This window comes from Odontesthes bonariensis, chromosome 11, assembly GCF_027942865.1.
Source record: "Odontesthes bonariensis isolate fOdoBon6 chromosome 11, fOdoBon6.hap1, whole genome shotgun sequence".
NCBI classification, from domain to species: domain Eukaryota; kingdom Metazoa; phylum Chordata; class Actinopteri; order Atheriniformes; family Atherinopsidae; genus Odontesthes; species Odontesthes bonariensis.
In genome coordinates, this window is record NC_134516.1 from 25671417 (window position 1) to 25692079 (window position 20663).

Here is a 20663-nt window from a genome sequence, read left to right on the forward strand (position 1 = left end):
GGTTGGTCTCTGACTGAGGGACTGTCTCTGTCCCGCTAACAGCCCCCCCGGCTGGCTCGCCATGTTTCGCCACATATACACAACATGACGGGGTTCATTCGGGGGAGGTGACTTCACTGATGACCATCTGCATACAGGAAGACAGTCCTGCGTAACATTCAGTCGCTACAGCGACTGTCTTGCATTTCTGGTGGCTACTTCCTGTTCAGCCAGGACCGTAGCGCCAGTCGCTAACACACAAAAGTCACCGCTGATCACATCTTTAGGCCAAAGTGGGATTTGTCAGTGAGGTCCTCCCACTGTGAGCGACAGAAAGCGCTTTCTAAGAAACTCTTAAGGACATCATAGCTGTGGGGACGTAGTTACCACAAGAGCACAATACAACTCCAAGTCTGTGCTGAACATTTTCCACTGAAATGCTCAGGGTACGCCAAACACAGTCAGCTTAAAACTAAAGGGAACAAAAACAGCCTGAAGCAGGTTTAAATGATCAGCGTTTCAGTTTGTAGATACAATCCAATAAAGTATAAGGGTGTCGTGTGCACACTGCCACCGGGTGTTCTGGGTAAGTTGTGCAGCCGTCGGGGCAGAAGAAGAAGAAGAAGAAGAAGAAGAGTTGTGGACTAAAACAACGTGAGCAGCGCGACAGAGTATCTGAGATTACAGCAGAATGTCTGTTTGGTAAATCTGCTCAGTACCTGATTGTGAGAGTAACTGAGCAGTTGTAGAAGCAACAAACAGATCAGTTCAGTTTTCTCGTGTTAAACGGTTTAATTCAAAGTACCGTTAGCCTACTTAGCTGCCTTTTCCCTCGTTTGGACTAAAATGCGTTCACACATCTGTTTCCAACACAACAGACATTTGAAAGAGTTTCACAGCTTGAAGTTGAGCCTCGTGCCCTTTTAGTGTTGGAACAGCCTTAACTTTCAGCTTCAGCCATGAGCATCATACAGCTGTCTGGGAAGTACAGGGAACAACTCCAAACCTTTTTCAGACTGCGTTAAAGATTTCTGGGTCTTTGGGGAAGATGATAAGGGTCAACTTTCCCTCGTAACCAAACACACATTTTCTTCAAAAATATCTGTGTAGCAAGAACATGAGAAGCATGAGAAAAGTTAACATTGACCTTTAATGAAATGCAGAACAATGAAATACAGACGAGTGTAAAGCTCGACTTCACATCAAACTGAAATGATATATTGCTTCTTCAGATGTTTACAGAAATACCGGTTTGCTGGTGCAAAGCTACTTTGTGGATCTTAACTTTAAAGCAATCCCAACAAATTATAAAGCACTTTCAATGGTTCTTCAAACATGTGCTCCCCACAGAACATTCAGAACTAAAGTCCTGACAAGAGAAGGTGGTAATCCACAAAGAAGATTTTTAATCTGAACAAAGGCAAGGCTTCTGATTGGTAGTTCCTGTTGCTGCTCCCAGGTGAATGTTTGCTTATCTGCCGTAAAAATTGTTGTTGATTTATGCCAATCATTTCTCTGCAGTGTGACTACGTTGGTGTCTCTTTAGACTACCTAATTCAGTGAAAGTTGCCCCACACTGACCACAGCTGAAAGGCTTCTCTCCTGTATGAATATGTTGGTGTGTCTTTAGATGAGATAATCGAGTGACAGCTGCCCCACACTGACCACAGATGAAAGGTTTCTCTCCTGTGTGAATACGTTGGTGTGTCTTTAGATTAGATAATTGAGTGAAAGCTGCCCCACATTGACCACAGATGAAAGGTTTCTCTCCTGTGTGAATACGTTGGTGTGTCTTTAGATAAGATAATCTAGTGAAAGCTGCCTCACACTGACCACAGCTGAAAGGTTTCTCTCCTGAGTGAATACGTTGGTGTGTCTTTAGACTACCTAATGCAGTGAAAGCTGCCCCACACTGGCCACAGCTGAAAGGTTTCTCTCCTGTGTGAATACGTTGGTGTGTCTTTAGATGACTTAATCTAGTGAAAGCTGCCCCACACTGACCACAGATGAAAGGTTTCTCTCCTGAGTGAATACGTTGGTGTCTCTTTAGACTATCTAATTGAGTGAAAGCTGCCCCACACTGGCCACAGCTGAAAGGTTTCTCTCCTGAGTGAATACGTTGGTGTTTCTTTAGATTAGAGAATTGAGTGAAAGCTGCCCCACACTGACCACAGCTGTATGGCTTCTCTCCTGAGTGAATACCTTGGTGTGTCTTTAGATGAGATAATACAGTGAAAGCTGCCCCACACTGGTCACAGCTGTATGGCTTCTCTCCTGTGTGAATTCTCTGATGATACCTCAGATTTGATCGTTTGATAACTTTCCCACAGTCCTTACAGCAGTGCCATCTGGATCCCTCTTGGGCTCTACGTTTCTGCAATGACAGAGAGGAAGAAGACTTAGATCCTTTTGAAGTTCACACAAAAGATTTCTCTAAGCTAACCTACGCTAACCAACATATTCTAACTGGACCTGGACAGACCGAGCCACACAGGTCTCAATATCTCAGATCAAACGTGAAAGCTGAGGGTGCGTTTATAAGTGCCCTCAGCTATCAGCACTGTGCTCTGATGTGTTCTGCACACGTTCAGCTTTTTAAGCAGTAAACTCTGGATTTTTGGTCTTTTACTAATTCTTTTTGTCATGATGAAACTCTGAATAGGAACTTGAGCTATGTGTTTTGTGTTTTATGATCATCTTCAGACAATCTTAAATCACTGCAACTCGAAAAAGGAAATCATCCTACTCTCTGATTCAGGAAAAATATTAAACAGCTGATGGGTGAGTACAATTTGAGATAAATTATAAAAGGAGCGACAAGAATAACTTATACGTCAAATACAACAATTAATCTAATATTTACTAATAATCCTGAAAGAATCTCTAAGACTTTTAATCTATTATCAGGCCTGTCGAATCATAATTTTATCTTGTGCTCATGGAAAATTAAGATGAAGCATTTAATGGCATCCACCAGAGGTTGGGGTGTGCAAAATAATCGTCATGACGATGCATCGCGATTCTAATTTTCGCGATCTACTGCATCGATTCTGGACGCCAAGTATCGATTATTTAAAAAAAATAAATAAAAAAAATATATTATTTTTATTTTTTATGCCTTTAATGATAGGACACATGTAATTGATACATTTCGCTGCAAGGGATGTTTGCAATATATATATATATATATATCTACATATATACATATATATTTATAGTTTTATAAAGCCTATGCACTTTTTTTGTCTGTACTGATCAACCCTATTTTGTTATTTTAAGTTTTAAGTTTTATAAATCCTATGCACTTTTTGTGATGAATTTGTCCAGTAATAGTAATATTTGTATCCAGTAATATTTGTTTTAATGGTAATACCTCCAAAAGTTGTTTCAATAAATACAGTTATGAATTGATTTGCTTTGAGTTATGTATCAATTGAAGACACTATCCTGATCATACACAGCCAGTCAGCCACTGGTAATGGCTGTTTTTTTTTTTTTTTTGAAAAAGGTAGGGTAGGAGATCCTGGATTTTGAGTCCAGCGAAGCTGCATTTTGAAAATACACAGGTAAAAAGTCCCAACCCTTTTCTTCACTTTCCCCCCAAAGGCACGCCTCTAGAGTAGATGAACGTGCACGAAGGTGCACGAGCGCTGTTCTGACAGCAAGCATCGATCGTTGACGTATTTAGTATTTAGTTTATGCTAACTATACTTTAATAATGCTAGGTGCTAGCCAAGCTGGCTCTAGTTTAGCTTCCTGCCAAGCTTCTGGACGCGTAATTCGTTCACGGAGCAGGGTAAGCGCACAGGGGGAAGGAGGGGGAGGGAGGAGCAGATGCAGTTTGATAGACAGCATCAGAATCCAATCATTGTGTACGGTCCGTTCACAATGATTGGATACTGTTTTTCCTAGATTGTACGTTCAAGAGGCCACTAAAACATTTCATATTTGTGTCAAAACTTTTAATTAATTGGTTGCAATGGGGGTGTGAAGAGTATTTCAAGCAATATGTAAACAAATGTTGCAGAAAAAGATCCCCTACCCTGCCTTTAAGTATGTTCAGTGAAAATATCGGAATGTATCGTAATAATTCAAGTATCGTGATGCATCGTGATGGAATCGCATCGTGGCATGTGAATTGTGATTCGAATCGAATCGTGACTTATTTGCCAATACCCACCCCTAACCAGAGGTCACCAGTTCTACTTCATACCCAAAAGCCAGCAACAATTCCTCAATGAGGAAATCCAAAATCTAGAAGGTCTAATATTCTGGAAAATAACGACATTGATCTCTAGCTCAGATACTTTATTTAAAAAGTCAATGATATTATAACAATTCACAAAAAAAAATTTAATCCAAGCAACATAGAAATAATCTGCCCTGGTTGAACAATGAAATTATAAAATGAATGAAAAATAGAGATAAAGTCTTAAGGATGACCCGTAAGGTGAAAGCAGATTCTATATTGAGGCCATAAATGGGGCAAATGGTGATTAAAAGCTAATATGGAACAAAATTAATAATATTAAACCAAACTAAAAACAAATAGTAAAATTGAGTCATTGTATTGTTGTATCGTAAAATATAAAGTTGAGTCTACTGTCACATAAACTTTGAATGAGGTCTCTGTGATGTTGTATGGCTGAGTTGTGAGGCCTCCAAAATAGGGCAGTTTTTGGCTCGTTAAGTGCTTTCAATGCATTTTCCCATTATACTGTGGGTAATTTCAAACTTCCCTTAAAGACCTCATGACACGTGGAAAATACTGTAATATACATAAACACATAGAAAGTACACATACAAAATAGTCACTTGAAGCTGGTTTTAATCATTATGATAGAGAAATTGAGTTTGTACGGCCTTTTAAAAGTGCGATTTTTGCGATCTGCTGGCGAGCTTCCTATTAGTCCGTCACGTGACCTATGACGTACACTCTGGAACAATCCTGACATCTGTCATAGCTAGCAATACACGTCATGGGCAATATATACCATACAATATGTGTAAATCCGGAAAAATGTGCAATATTTTATTAGTTTAAATAACTCTGTTCCATTCACTACCATATATTATTTTATATTTCATACTGTGCCTTCATTTTATTTAAATATATTTAAATTTATTTTTAACATAGCTTTGTTTTCATTTCTGATTGTTTTATAAGCACCTTTGGAGTTGCAACCAAATTTCATTGTAATGTAAATTATAATGACAATAAAGGTGATCACTTTAATATGACACACTTACCTTCTTATTCTCCTCAGTCTTTAAAATTTGGCATGCCAAGGGCATGGCGTCTTCGCCAGTTTCACACAACTCAAAGAAAAATATGATCTGCCACGGTATCCTTTCTTCCAGTACTTGAAGGTGAGGGATTTTATTATTACAACACTGAAAAGGAGGCGAGGACAAGCTAAAGCAGCTGTAACCAAGATGATAATGGCTGTGAATGTACAAATCCGAGAAAACAAACCTGAAGAGTTGTAAGCAGCATTGGAAAGCCTCGACCTAGCCCTCACACAACTTCAAGAAGCACACAGATGTTATCATGATAGACTCACTGATGACATTGAGAAAGAAGAGTTTGATGCCTATGAGAAGCTTATCTTGATGAGCGTTCATGATGTGCATAATGAGGCTCTAGCCTGGCTGCATGTCACAAACCAAAATGATTTAGTCAATGAACCTTAAGCCGACACAAATGATGAAAATTCTGTGTCAGGAGAGCTAGAGATGCTACAAGCTCTGCGAAAGAGGGAACAGGAAAACTTTGAAGTGCTGCTTCAACGCAACAAAGAGTAGTTTGAAATGGAACTCATGCAAATGCATCACAAGGCCGAGCTAGATGCACAGATGCTACACAATGAAGAAAAGAAGCAAGCCCTGACTGCACATTTCTATTCTACATCGAGAGCTGGCAGGATCCCTGCAATGACAAAACCGTCACTTTCACCAATATCTAGGGATTCAATATCACAATTGCTAGAGTTTTCAAGGCAGCAGTATCAAGTCCAAGTAGACTCTCTTAGGGTCCCACCAAGGGATATGGTCAAGTTTGATGGAGACCCCCTCCAGTATTGGAAGTTCATGGGGCTTTTCACCACAATGGTTAACTCGTCTACACCAGTACACCGAAGGAAAGGCTCGAGAGGCCATAAGTCACTGCTTATACAACCCCAATCCTAGTGCGGGTAGCAAGGAGGCACTTGAGCAACTAAGAACAAGATTCAGAAATCCTCATTCCATCTCACAAGCTTGGGTAGGAAAGGTTTTGAACTTTAAGGAGATAAGAGACAATGTGCAACTCAGAGACTTCGCAGACCAACTGAGAGGCTGTGAGGATATGCTTGCTGCCATGAAGTGTGAGGAAGAACTCAGTGGTCGCCGCACATTGGTTGAGATCATTGGCAAGCTACCATCAGATCTCAGGGCCAAATGGTTAAATAAGAACTATGAAATTACAAAAGAAGAACATCTTCTGAAACTTGACGACTTTGTCAGCTTCGTAGAGACAGAGGCTGAAAAGAGGTCTGATCCAGTCTTTGGTGGGTTAGTTAGCTATAAGAAACAGGAGAAACCAAACAATTTTACATTGACTACAAAGGGGTTCAAAAAACCTTTTCAAAACTACCCCACAAGTGTTAAGGCACTGCTGTTCAGGAGAACAAGTCTACACGTACCAAGCAACCAGCTAATCTAAAGTGTTCTGAAGTGCTCAGAGCGCCACTTCTTGAACCAGTGTCCAGCTTTCCGCTCATTAACTGAGCCAGATCGCCTCGTGTTCGTTCAGGAGAAAAACCTGTGCCAAAACTGTTTCATGATGGGGCACAACACTGAGGTCTGCACACGCTATTGGGTACGTAATGTGCCTGGCTGCGGACAGAAACATAACAAATGATTGCATCCTAACCACACGAGCAAACAGAATACTACAGCAAGTCAGGACGCCACTGTTGACAGTAAAACTCCCCAACAAACACAACCTACCAGATCACCTAATGCCACTTGTGGATTTGCTGGAGCTGGAAATGGTAAGGTTTGCTTACCTATTGTTCCTGTTGTGGTTAGAAGCAAGGCTGGCAGCATCAGTTCTGTCACGTACGCATTACTCGATCCAGGAGCCAACACCAGTTTAGTGTCGGAAGAACTCACCAAGAAACTCAAGGTTAAGGTTAGACCTTGATACAGTAGGAGGCAGTCGAGAAGGAATATTTACTGGAAGTGTGGACCTTGAGATAGATTCACTGCACGATGGCAGCATGTACACGCTTAATGGTGCGAGAACACTAAATAAGTTAAACATAGGACTTAAGCCTGGTTTATAGTCGGTAACGCAAGACGCAAGAAGAAACGCAAGCCCTTGCGCGGTTGCGTGTGTCACCTCAATTTTCTAAACTTCACGCAAGAAGAGACGCAAGCCTACTACTTGAAAACGGCATACTCATCGATCTGACAGTATGCAGAGCGTTTACACACAGTGCACTTCACTCCTGTCCGAGCCGAAATCAGCCGGCCTGAAAAGCTGATTTCCCTTAAGCTATAAACTCTGTAAATATATAACTTTAGCAACATTTGAAACATTTTCAGGCGAGAAAGTTGTCGTTTAGACCCCCAAGGTGTTGAAAATCTGACAAAATACCGGCTATTTACAAGAAGAAGAAGAAGCATGAATCCAGGTGAGAGGTCCTGGCGGGGAATTTCCTTTCATCATAGTAGGCTTGTCATTGAAAAAACCCGCTACTCCACCTACTGTCCTGGTGGTGAATCGCCACGCAGCACACGCAACCGCCGACAAAGCAAAATTAAGTATAAACGTCTCGAGCCATTAACACACGCGCAAGGGCAGTTAAAAGAAGTATAACTCAGCCTTTATCCGTCTAGCTACACCTGATGAGACGGCCAGATGGGATCACTTAGCGGACATCCCTATTCCCAGGGTCAACTCCAAAGATGTGCACCTTGTTATTGGACAAGATCCACCATGTCTTCTGAGAGCTGAAGAATATCCTGTAGGAGGAGATAATGACCCATATGCTACCAGAACGGTGCTTGGCTGGGCCATAAACGGACCAATTGATTACAAGGAAAGAAGGAAGGCCAGCGCCTACTTCCTCAAGTCCGATCATAGCCTGCAAACTCAGGTGGAAAGGTTTTGGAAACTTGATGACCCCACACACAAGAACAATCTATCAATCAATGACCACAAAGTCATTAAACTGTGGAAAAAGTCATTCTCCAAAGAAGGCTCACACTATAGCGTAGACATACCTTTCAAAAGGAAACAGTGACATTACCAAACAACATCAACTTAGCAACACAGACTACGATTACTGGAACGCAGACTAAGAAAGAACGTACAGTATGTGGAGGCGATGAAGTCGACCATCGACAAAGGTTATGCAGAAGAGGTCTCAGCTTCGTCACTTGACCGCAGCGATAGCAAGATCTGGTACCTCCCACATCACCCAGTGACTCATCCCCGCAAGCCTGGAAAGGTACGTGTCGTCTTTTATTGTGCAGCTAAGCAACGTTCCCTCTGAGCTGCTCGCAGTCTCAGCGCACAAGAAAATCTATGCAGCGCATAAAATAAAATTCACCATAAACGTATTAATTCTGCCAATGAGACGGCTTACTTACGCTATGCAGCCAATCAGAGCATTGATGGTGCTTGCATATGTGCCCTGCCCATACGCACCGTGCAGGTTAGCTAGCTAACAGTGAGACGCAACCCCTTATCATGGCGAAACGAACGGGCAGCGCCAGCGACACATCCACTCACCGAGCCAAAGTAAAAAAGAAATGCGGTTCTTTTAGGATGGAATGGCTGTCTGAGTGCAAACAGAAGAACAAGCGGTGAAACTGGGTCAGATTTTTTCTTTTTCGAGTGAGAAAGGTCTACTCTGCAAAACAAGGCTGCAAGCATGACTCTCACATATAACATACTACACATCTCATGAACAACAAGATTTTTGTCTTTTTCATTTTAAGTGGGCCAAATCGCTTTTATTAAAAGTAAACTAATGGAAAATGCTGCTGTGATTTGATTCTTTTAATAAGCCATGTAACTGGCTATGATCCAGGGTTTTGAACAGGTGTGATGCAGGTGTGTGGCCACAGCGTGCACATCTGATGCTGCTCACAGTGGTCCTCAGTGTGCTCAGGGAACTGGTGTGTTTGCCCAGACATGAAATATTAGAGGGAAGGCAGCTGAGTATGAAGGAGTATCCCTCAATGACGTCCACTATTTTTGCCTCCCTTCATATCAATGCTAACAGCCACCTAGCGATAGCTGCAGCTGTTACGGTGTTTGCTGCTCGGAAGCAGGGGAGTGCTCGGTCTGCACTTCGGTCTGCACAGTTTACACAGCAGGCAGTGATACGAAGGGAGAGAAAATAGGGCCAAGCGATGTGAGCTCTGACTTTTTCTGGAGGGAGGGTTTTGTGATGCAAATATATTACTCTTTGGAACGCATATTGTTTTGGGAAGCAAAACGCTTTATTTTCGGGACCCTAGCAAACTAGCCGGACTACTTTCATCAACACCAAAACGAGGCTGGAACTCTGCTCACAGGACGCAGCAGGGGCTAAGAAGATGTTCATAAATGATGTTGCTTATATGGGATGTTATACAGCTTCATGTCAAAAGAGGTGAACTGTCCCTTTAACTTTGATGTGAATCTTTGTTTGTTCTTTAGTTTTTTGTCATGGTGTATTGTCTGTGTGTTTTTATGATACCTGCCTGAGGACAACGGATGAAATTTAGCAACTGTGCTAACTCCGGCATATTTACATGGATGCTTTGCTGATATGTTGATTAATGTGCAGAGTCCTAACCAAATAAATAAGAAATAAAATAAAAACCTCCTCCACACTGACCTGTGGCCCTGTGGATCCAGAGGATGAGCCGGCTCTGTTCCTGGTGGAAGGGTTCTGCTCCTCGTTCTGCTCCTCGTTCTGCTCCTCGTTCTGCTCCAGGTTCTGCTCCAGGTTCTGCTCCAGGTTCTGCTCCTGCTTCAGCTCCTGCTTCAGCTCCTCGTTCTGCTCCTCGTTCTGCTCCTCGTTCTGCTCCTCGTTCTGCTCCTGCTTCTGCTCCAGGTTCTGCTCCAGGTTCTGCTCCAGGTTCTGCTCCAGGTTCTGCTCCTGCTTCAGCTCCTGCTTCAGCTCCTCGTTCTGCTCCTCGTTCTGCTCCTCGTTCTGCTCCTGCTTCAGCTTCTGGTTCTGCTCCTCGTTCTGCTCCTCGTTCTGCTCCTCGTTCTGCTCCTCGTTCTGCTCCTGCTTCAGCTTCTCGTTCTGCTCCTCGTTCTGCTCCTCGTTCTGCTCCTCGTTCTGCTCCTCGTTCTGCTCCTCGTTCTGCTCCTGCTTCAGCTCCTGGTTCTGCTCCTGGTTCTGCTCCTGGTTCTGCTCCTGGTTCTGCTCCTGCTTCAGCTGCTCCATTCTGGTCTGCACAGTTTTTAACCATTCAGTCACATTCCATTAAACTCATTACTGTGCTTTTTATTTAAATCCCTGTGAACTTTAAAATGCTTCTTTAAAGACCCACTAAGGTGACAGTTCAAAATATTTGTAGCTTTTTGATCAAATTCAGAAAAAAAATTTAATAACTCTGTAGAGCGACACCCACTGTGTGCAATAGTCCATAAATCTCATCTGAGTCAGTGGAACACCATCAACTTAAATCATTTTACTACATTAAGACAATAGCCGCTTTCGGACAGAGCCGTTCTAAGAACACAGTTATTATCAGAACTGTCCTACTCGAATTTCGTTCTGATAATAACTGCGTCCTTCCCCAGCGGAGCTGTTTCAGTCTGCATTCGCACATGAGTCGGGACTGATGTGCCGCGCGCAGCCGTCTGCGTGACGTGTTAGCCGTTAGTCGTTTAGCGCCACATTCAACAACAAAACAAAACAAAACCTGGTAAAAATAAGGAGAGAAGAAAAACACAACAAAGAAGCTAATATGGAGAGCTAGGAGGCCACCGTGTTCATGGTCTGCATGATGGTAATATTAATCATGGACAATCACATCAGGCGTCTAATATCGAGGCTGGAAGAGCTCACAGATACTGCTTTTCGACCAGGGCCGTGCCGGTGCTGGTGCTGGTGCTGGTGCCCAGCAACTTCGCGGAGCCGACGGTGCCGGGTTTTTTGGGCACCGGCACCAGTCGTGTATTGGTCGAAAAGCATAGAACCGGTGCTGGGCACGGCACCAGCACCGGCACCGCGTTGGTCGAAACGAGCTGAGAGAGAGTCAGGAGACGATACTTTTTCATTTCATGAAGGAAGAAAGGAGAGCAGAGCGACGCAGACAAATGAGACCAGTGTAAGTTTAACTTATTAAACACCCGCAAGTTGTGTCCGTTTCCTATGAGGAAACATTTCAGCCGTGATAGCATGACATGGGGCGTAGCTACCGACCACCACACACCTCCGTCAGATGCGTTCTATAGAACTATGAAAAGACCCGACCTCGGAGAAGGAGCTAAATAGTTATAGGAACTAAGGGAGAAAGCCCCGAGTTCCTGTATGTCCGAACACGGGAGAAAACGGCCCCGCGGATTAAAAGGTTATTAGAACTGCCAAAGGTTCCTACAGTCCGAAAGCGGCTATCGATCCTGTTTGAGGAAAAGGTCCCAATATCATCCTAAATAAGGCCCGACCGATTATCGGCCCCACCGATATATCGGGCCAATATTTAGCATTTTGGGGATATCGGCATTGGCCATACTTTCCATGAATTTCCTCCGATAAGTTCATATAATTTTCACAACAAATTTTGCAGCCGTTTGGTTCTGAACGCGTCTTCTGCTCTCGCTCTCACCACTTTGAGTTCATGAGCATTGCCCCGCCCGTCACAGCATCGGATTTGTTTGGCACGCGGAATACAACCAATCAACACGCAAGGCTGCGAACGGTTTCAAGGCGGCCGTGGCGAAAGTAGAATTAAGTTTTGGCCATTCGCCGCGTTTCAAACATCTGGAGTAACATCTTGTTACGGGTAGCCAGACAGGCTGTCACACCACCACCAAGTAGCTAGCAGGCTTTCGCTAACAACCATGGTGTTAGGTGAACAACTTCATGAAGCCGTACGCGACGCGACTCAGATGGTTCATTGTAAAGTTGTACAGGGATGTTTATATTTATTTTACTGTTTAAAAATGCTATAAGCAGCTCCCTACACTTGCTTTTTAGTTCTCAGTCAGTTCATTTTCTATTACTTCTTAATATAAAAATAGCATATATTCAAGTATTCTCGTGGCAGGGAGTGATTTATTTTTTTATTGATAATTATGTATATTATTATTTTATTTTATAAGTTATGTTTGGCTTTATTTTACAAATGCTGCTGGCAGCTCCCTGCACTTTTCATTTTTACTATTAAAAAGACTTAATGGATATGAAAGTTTGTGTCAGGGCATGCTATATTTAATTTATTGTAGGGCTGCACGATTATGGAAAAAAATCATAATCACGATTATTTGGATCATAATTGAAATCAAGATTATTAATCACGATTATGGAACAACGATAAACAACTGAATTTTATTGCACTTCTTTCCAAAAAAACAAAACAATTTTCAGTGCAGAATGTAATTTAAAATTCCGAAATGAAATCTAGCTAAAAATGTACTATGTAAGGAATAAACAAAATAAAACTGAAATGCAATTATTATTGCACAGTCTTTGCACAACACCTGCTTTTGTTGGACATCGCTCGCCCTGAATCTGAAGTAGCTCCACACAGCCGAAATTGAGCCCCTTCGAGGGATGAGCTCGTCCTTCTCACCAGAGAGACCGGCTGTGGGCTTACCTTCTGCCGCAGCTTCAGCTTGGCTCTCGGTCATTTATATCATCCTCACCACCAGTTTTGTCTTCCCTTATATCACTACTACTCTGCTCTCACCACTTGAACTGGACACCACTGCTGGCTGCACTAGTGAAATCACATGTTTTGGCTGCACACTTCTATCAAAAAGCCAAATGATGCTCAGATAAGTCTGGAAAGAACCATTCTACATTTGACATTGATCATCAAACTTTTTAAATCACAAAAGATTTCAGCAAAACTACAGAAAGAAGTTAAGAAAACTGCAGCTTTAGTGGGAAATGTGACAGGATGGTCAAAAAGTGCCCCAAAAGGTTAGAAAAAAGGAAGAAAAGGGCCCAGAAGTATGTTTCACACACAGCTAAAAGGATAAAGCTCCATTTTATTTGGCCATCTGGCCGGCTTATTGAAATCTATAGCTGAGGTTGTGTTTCTGGGATGGTTTAACGCTTTAACGGTTAGCATTAGCTTTAGCATGCCGGGCTAACTGTGAATAGCAGCCAGGTTATCTGAACTTTTTACTCTCTGCTGCATGTTCTGACTGCCCGTGTCCAGCAGCAGGAATCAAACCAATGACACAGAGCACTTTGAAGACATTTCTGCTAACGTCTGACCGCTAAATTAATTCTTTTCTGGACTCACCTGCATGAAGCTTTCTGTTGCTATGCTACCAGATGTTCCGAGATGAGCCGAGATGAACCGAGGTGAGCCGAGGCTTCGCAGTGTGTGTCGGGTAATGGGCCTTTTCTCAATGTGCGTATTTGTCTGTAGTGATGTTTCCAACAGGGTCTTGACTCTGAAGCGCGTGTCCAGTAACTTCGGATGTATTTTGTGAAGCTTGTACCGAGGCGCGTGTCGATGACTATATGGTTACGTCAGAGGCCTTTCGAACCGGCCGTACCATGTGACCGGTTTAGGAGGTTTTTTTTTTTTTTTCAATAAAATGTATTGGTCTATGTAAATGTACAAAAAGCATGGCATACAAAACATTGTACAGATATCTGTAGTGTTGAGCTGACTGTAGAAATATCAACATAATCAACATGTTATTCTGTGTATGATTAAGTTGAAAAATGAAGAAATAATACATTATACATAGAAGATAAAACACAATAGACAGAAACTATAAAATAAACTAAATATATATATATATATATATATATATATACATATATCTCAGAAGAAATTAATACATATATATAATATATATATATATAGATAAATATATATATATATATACTAATGGATTTTATATTTAATTACTTTGAAGATATGATGAATAAATAAATCCATGAAACCCCATAGTGATGCTGACATGATTCTGTTGGACCTAAATGATGCACTAACTGAAGGTTAATCTGACTGATGAAAGTATCTCGGGAACAAAGACGGAACAGGATGAGACCAAGAGGCTTCAGTTGAAGATGCTGCATACGTCTCCCACTAAGAATCTCTGGGGAAAACAGTGAGAACAATAAATATGTAGTTCCACCATCCTGTCCTCACACCACACTGCTAAGATTCCAATAAATGTCAGTCTGCTGTAGTTCCCCTACAATCCAGCAGAGGGTGCTGTGACTAAGAGGAGCTGAATAAGTGGAATCTGTGAGATGCAGTTTTATCTCAGAAGCAGATGATGTTCTGGTAGAAGAGACATTTCCATCTTACTAACATGGCTGCGGGTGATAGTCAGAGGGTGGGACATGGTGGAAGATGGATGTTCTGGGAACTACTAAGAAGCTGAAGATGTAAAAATCTACTTTTATGGAGGAGACTAAGAATGACAAAGAGTTGTGTTCCTGAAACTGACTTTTCAGTGACTCAGACCTGATCCCACTCACTGGTGATTGATGGAAATGATCAACACGACCATCTAACCCAACTCCAGCAGAGTTGCTTCATGGTTCACGTGAGATATACAGAATAATTAGGTCTTCTACAGAAAAGAAGAACTGATCCCGGCTCATCAGTCAAAGCATCTACAGCCACATATTTCCCTCCAAGTCATTTAAAGCTTCTTTAAAATCAGTTATTCAGCCTAGCTTTGCCATTATACACTATATATATATATAGTGTATGTATATACACACATTTCCAACAGAACAATTTTTGCTAGTTTTATGTACATTTATATGCAGGAGTCCACACGCATATAGTCAAAGAGGTTATTGCTGCTCAGCACACAAAACTGAAAATGAAGCTTGTCTTCAGAGTGAACCAAGGCCAAAATGATTCAACTAAACAAACTAGATCTTAAAGCTTTGGGGCTAGTGGTGGTCAAGGTGTGGTACACACTATTTTGTAGGAAATATTTCATTTCTTCCTAAAAGGTCTCCATAGCTGCTGCCGATCACCGAAAGACCGAGAAAAAAACTCTCCTAGTTACGGTTACTATGGCTACTACAGCCAATCACAATGTACTCCCTTTCAAGCCGACAGCCATACAGTGTGACGTAATCAGCAGGCGACGGAAGCCGAGCCGATTCGACCAAACAATGCGTTCTGCGCTTCGGAAGCGTTGTCATAGAGACTCTCTGGCGTTGTGCCGAAGCATCTGGTAGCATAGCAACAGAAAGCTGCATGCAGGTGAGTCCAGAAAAGAATGAATTTAGCGGTCAGACGTTAGCAGAAATGTCTTCAAAGTGCTCTGTGTCATTGGTTTGATTCCTGCTGCTGGACACGGGCAGTCAGAACATGCAGCAGAGAGTAAAAAGTTCAGATAACCTGGCTGCTATTCACAGTTAGCCCGGCCTGCTAATGCTAACGCTTGATAGAAGTGTGCAGCCAAAACATGTGATTTGATGTGTTTAACGTACACAATATGCCATATTTCATGATTAGATCTTAAAATGGGACTTAATTATGCTCAATATAAATCCTTTAATTACATGAAGAGTTTAAGTTGTGTGAAGAGGAGTCATAGCATTATTATAAAGACTTGTGGGTGATCCAGGAAAGTATTAGCCTGACTACGTCATACTCACGATTCTAGTCAGAATGTGAGTCTGATACCGCTCAATAGAGTTTTGAGTATGGGGCGTGTTTCAACCGAACCAGGAGAAAAAATGCCTCTTCGCTCAATTGGATAGACCTACAACCAATCAGAGCAACATAGTATGTGACGTAGTTTAAGCAACACACACTTGTTGTTGGAAGGACGGCAAAAACATATTTTCTATCGATAAAAGCCTTTATCGCGTTGCTCTGTTCGTCTTTCAAAATGAATGCAATGTGGAGATCCTGTAGAACAGACTCGATGGCAGAATCTCCAGCGGCAGCCGTGTTCAGCTCTTTAGTGACGTAGTCGATATTGTCCCTGTTGATCATCTGTCCATCATCGTATAAAGCCCGCCCTGGCAATCTGATTGGGTCGACTGTTTTGATGTCGAGGATAGAGATTTCCCAACTGAGCAGAGCCAGACCGAACTTCCCGACCAAAACTTTTATGGGCGGGGCTAAGTTCGGCTGGCACCCAGGCTAGGAAAGTATCACAGGAGCAGTAGAAATCCAGTTCTCCTCAGTATCAGTGTGTGATTTCTCAGATTTACACTCAGAAGCCCATTAAAAGACAGTCTGACTGTCCTCTTCAGAAGTGTCTCATGAAAGCTTCATTATTCACTTTCCTTTACATATCCAATATTTTCTGTTATCCACCAATCAACAAGGACTGAGCACATGATAGAAAGGTTCTGGAAATGAGAACTGGGGCCATATTACAGAAACATCCTAACTAGAGAATCTTATCTTATCTGTCTAGTTACCGTGGTAACGGCACTTTAGGACCGTATTTAGGAAAAGCGCATTACAGAACAGCGTTTCCTATCTTGGTTTACGCATCCTATCTCTCAAGTTAAGAAAAGTGTATTACAGAAGCATCCTAACTTCGAAAAATCTTAAATAAATTGTCCTAACTTTAGGATAACCCCCTTTGCTATCCTAAGTGGTGTTTTGTCAGTTAGGTAGGCCTATTAGTTATTTGTCAGTTCTATCGAGAAAATATGGCACGAATTTTATTAGTACAACGTCGTAGGGAAAATAGAAATTTTTATATCGAAAGGGCAATGATGGACCCCGGCGATGTTTTACGGTTTGACGACCGTACTTTAATTAGCTGGTACCGTTTGCCCCGGCACTTAATAATATTGTTAACCGAGCAACTCCGCCCGACTTTGGAAAGGCCTACGCGGCGACATGGAGCCCTGCCGGTGATATGTCAAGTAACAAATGCGCTACGCTTTTTTGCGAAAGGAGACTTCCAAACCGAAGTCGCTGACCTGTCAAAAATGTAGCATCAGTTGCTAGGTAACAGACATGAAAGTCGATCGTAGATGTTTAGATCGCTTACTTAGGATTCCTAACTCAAGATAAGATAGGATTTCCAAAGATAAGATAAGATTCCTAAACGGAGTTAGGATTTGCTTTCAGTAATACCAAACTTGAAAAAATCTTATCTCCACTCGTCCTATCTTAACTTTTGACTTAAGATAGGATGTTTTCTGTAATACGGCCCCAGGTTTAGAAACGGAGAGAATCTGAACCTCAGTCTTTGGGATGATATTGGGACCCTTTCCTCAAACAGGATCATTGTCTTAAAGCCATAATGTGTAATATTTCACGTTGTCTATTAAAGTTCCCATGGCATGGTATAGTAGCGGCACTTTAAATGGGCTTTCGGAGGCTTCAGGATGTTATACCCCCAGGCGTTCTCAAAATTCACCCGGAAAACGCAGATTTGGCCTCTTAGAAGAAAGCCGCATTTCAGCGCTTTCTCCAGTGCCCTGTTTTCCTAATGAGAAGCAAGGAGGAGCGCGAGGGGTGTGTCATGGCTGAATGGGGGCGTGTCTGATTCTCTGTTTTGGCTCCGCGCATGTTAGCTGCCTGCTAGTAGGAAAAAAAAATAGAAATGGCAGGTGAGCAAACCATCGTACCGTTCGCCTTCTACCCGGAATCGGACCCTGAAGCCGAGGCGCAGGCAGTTCAGCAACAAACTGCAGCTCAGCAGCGCCTTCAGCAACACGTCTCAGAATGGTGAGTTTGAAATGTTATGTCTGGAAACGTTTATAGTTGGGTCGGTCCGAACCACTGAGGTGCGCAGATACTAGCAGTGGCTTAGCCTACGGTAGCCTAATTAGAGCAGAAATTGTAGTCACTACATCAGGACTACCTAAAATATTATTTTTGCTTACAAAACGTATAAGTTCCCAACTTATTTTGCAATGTGGGCACGTATTTGCAGTGCTAACATTAGTGAGTATGGCTGCTGGCATCTCCAGTCTCTACACCAAGTAACTTTCTCAATGTCGCCTTGCATTGTACAACAGTAACACTGCCAAAGTATTTCCCATAGTACACATTGCCAACGTGTTATGAAAAACAACTGTAATAAACGCCGGTGGGTAATGGACTTTTTACCCCCACAAACACTGTCCTGTTTGGCAAATGATTCTCCACCCAGTGTTGACATAAGGGGAGCGATTTATAACCAAGTTTTCTAGACAAAAAGGTTTACATGCTATAATATACAAAAAAAAAAAAACTTCCTCATCATATCCTGACCAGGTGCTGGATCCAAAGTGTAACTACACGAAGTGAAACTTATGCTACAGATTTCTGTGTACACCTTTTTAGTAGCCTGTCTTCACTGGGAACAGCCAGCTGTTTGTTGCCCATGTAGTTATACAGTAGCCTATGGCATGCAAAAAAACATGATAGTATTCTGACCAGCATGTAATTATTCTCCATGCTCACCTGTTAACTCATTTACTTGCCACTAAAGATGTTTCATTGTTATATTTGCCGGCATTACCTGAAAACAGAATATCATTACACTGCCTTTTTTTTTTTTTTTAATAATAGGTGTCAATGTGGAATTTGCGAGATAATGCCCACAGAAAGGGAGAATAGATGCTGCATGGAGATCCCTCAGGTAACACTGTAAACATTTGGATCTACCTGTTCCTGAAATGACACTTACCATGTCTAGTTCTAATCTTTATTAGGTCACAGCACTACAGGAGAAGTGGCGGCAGAGCCAGCATGTATGCTGGATCATCCAGGGTTTGAGCCGGTCTGTCTCAATGTATATTCGCTACAAACCGCTGGGCGAGTCTACAGGCACCATTTTGGCAGTTTACGCCTGAGAAGAACGCATCGGTAAGCGCTGTAAAATAATTACTCATAGCCACATACATAGAGTTTACAGTATACCCACCCAATAGAGCCTGAGAATTCCACTAGGCAGACGGTATGAAGAGTGTTTGTAGATTTATTTACAAGACATTATTAAAACACAATCAAGAATAATCCATAGGAATATGTAAATATGTACAACATAGCAATAACAGAAGAACAACAACATTCTCTGCAAGTGTCATTTTTTCTATCTGTTCTTCCAGGCGCTTCAGGTATTTGGCCTACAGCGCAGTTCGTGGCGTGGTGCTGGGGCTTTTTGGGTCGCCGGATCAGAGTGGTCATTCCTGCCTGTGTGGTCCTGCGTATCCGTGCCGAGTACCCCGATGATGAAGGACACTGCACCGGGTTTAGACTGCCTCGCATGTGAAAAATTAGGTCCATCAGGACATCCACATACCCTTTCACACAGAACATTCATACACACTGTATACGCACAACATTTGTATATTTCAGTTAGTCATTTGTACATTTCAATGTTTATTTATATATTTATATTTGTTCTATATATTTATGTTTGTTTAGATTTATATTTCTCACATTTTTTGTATTCCTATTTGTTGGAATTAACCTCAGTAAATTTGATACAGGCAAAAGTAGTTGTACTTGAATTCTTGAACTTTTGAGGTCTTACCAAAGGTTGGCTTAGTCTTTTGACGTTTGACTGCACTCCCCCTTCTTGGATTTGGGAAAGGAGATTTTGAAGAGAGGTACACCGTCTGCTGTCTGGGCCTGTGGTCGGTTCGCATTTTCATTAAAGTGGATCCCCGCCAAGTACAGTCTGAAAGTACAAGAAACAATGTGTAAACGGTGTTTCTCACAGAATTTTCATTTGTCATGGTGGTGGGGGTTAGCTGATAGAGACACATCATCATCATGGGAGAGCATATGAAAAGCTCTTTTCCAAAATGCTATAAAAGCTGTTCTCATTACTTTTTTTAAATCTGATTTCAAGCATCAGGAAAAGTGATATTAGCTGAGATTTACATAACATGTTGAAACATTTAAATGCTGCTTTTAATGGTAGTAACAAATAAAACAATATTTTTTAAAGTAGGTATAAAGCATTTTGGAAAAAGCTTTTCATATCTTGTGAAGTTTCATAGGAACTATGATCTGAAAACCCCCTAAAAGTATACATTTTTTGGTAAATCAAATATAAATTACATTCACAAGACAATCTTTTCAGGGGACCTGGTCTAGGTGTTTCGTGCCTTATAGTGCTGGAAAAACCCGGCTCAATTATGACATTTCAGACAACAAAAACTTTCAACAACTACAAGGTAAAACATCTCACCTGCAAAGCATTCCAATATAGAGAAAGACAACATTCTTCGGTGTGGCTGCAGTCCTATTTACAGACAATGGGGTCAGTCTGGCAGGCAGCATCCCTGGTCCGGGATGTCTGGACGTGAGCACTTGATGTGCTGGCCAGTGAAGAGTGAACCTGATGCAGACAGAGAGCACACATCTCATGGTTCGAAAGCCGAGCATTACACTTGTGATAAACTGACGAGTCACGACAGATTTGAAGTCAAAACTGTGTTTGAATTGACAGATACATAATGATGTATGTTCGAGGGTAGTCAGCAAACGTTTGCTAAACACCCTTCACCTAGCCACAACACCCGATCGCGTATCCCACACGAAAGACGCAGAAACAACTC

At 42.0% G+C, this 20663-nt stretch overlaps 1 protein-coding gene across 1 annotated transcript; it reads right to left on the reverse strand.

Annotated features, from left to right (window-relative positions):
• Nucleotides 1-282: 282 nt before the first annotated feature.
• LOC142391222 (uncharacterized) lies at nucleotides 283-10256 on the reverse strand (the record flags this gene model as incomplete). The annotated part of the gene is made up of 3 exons (XM_075476999.1): nucleotides 283-299; nucleotides 1867-2353; nucleotides 9858-10256. Coding segments are annotated over 3 exons (903 nt in total), but the record flags the coding sequence as incomplete, so codon positions are not given.
• Between the last annotated feature and the right edge of the window lie 10407 nt (nucleotides 10257-20663).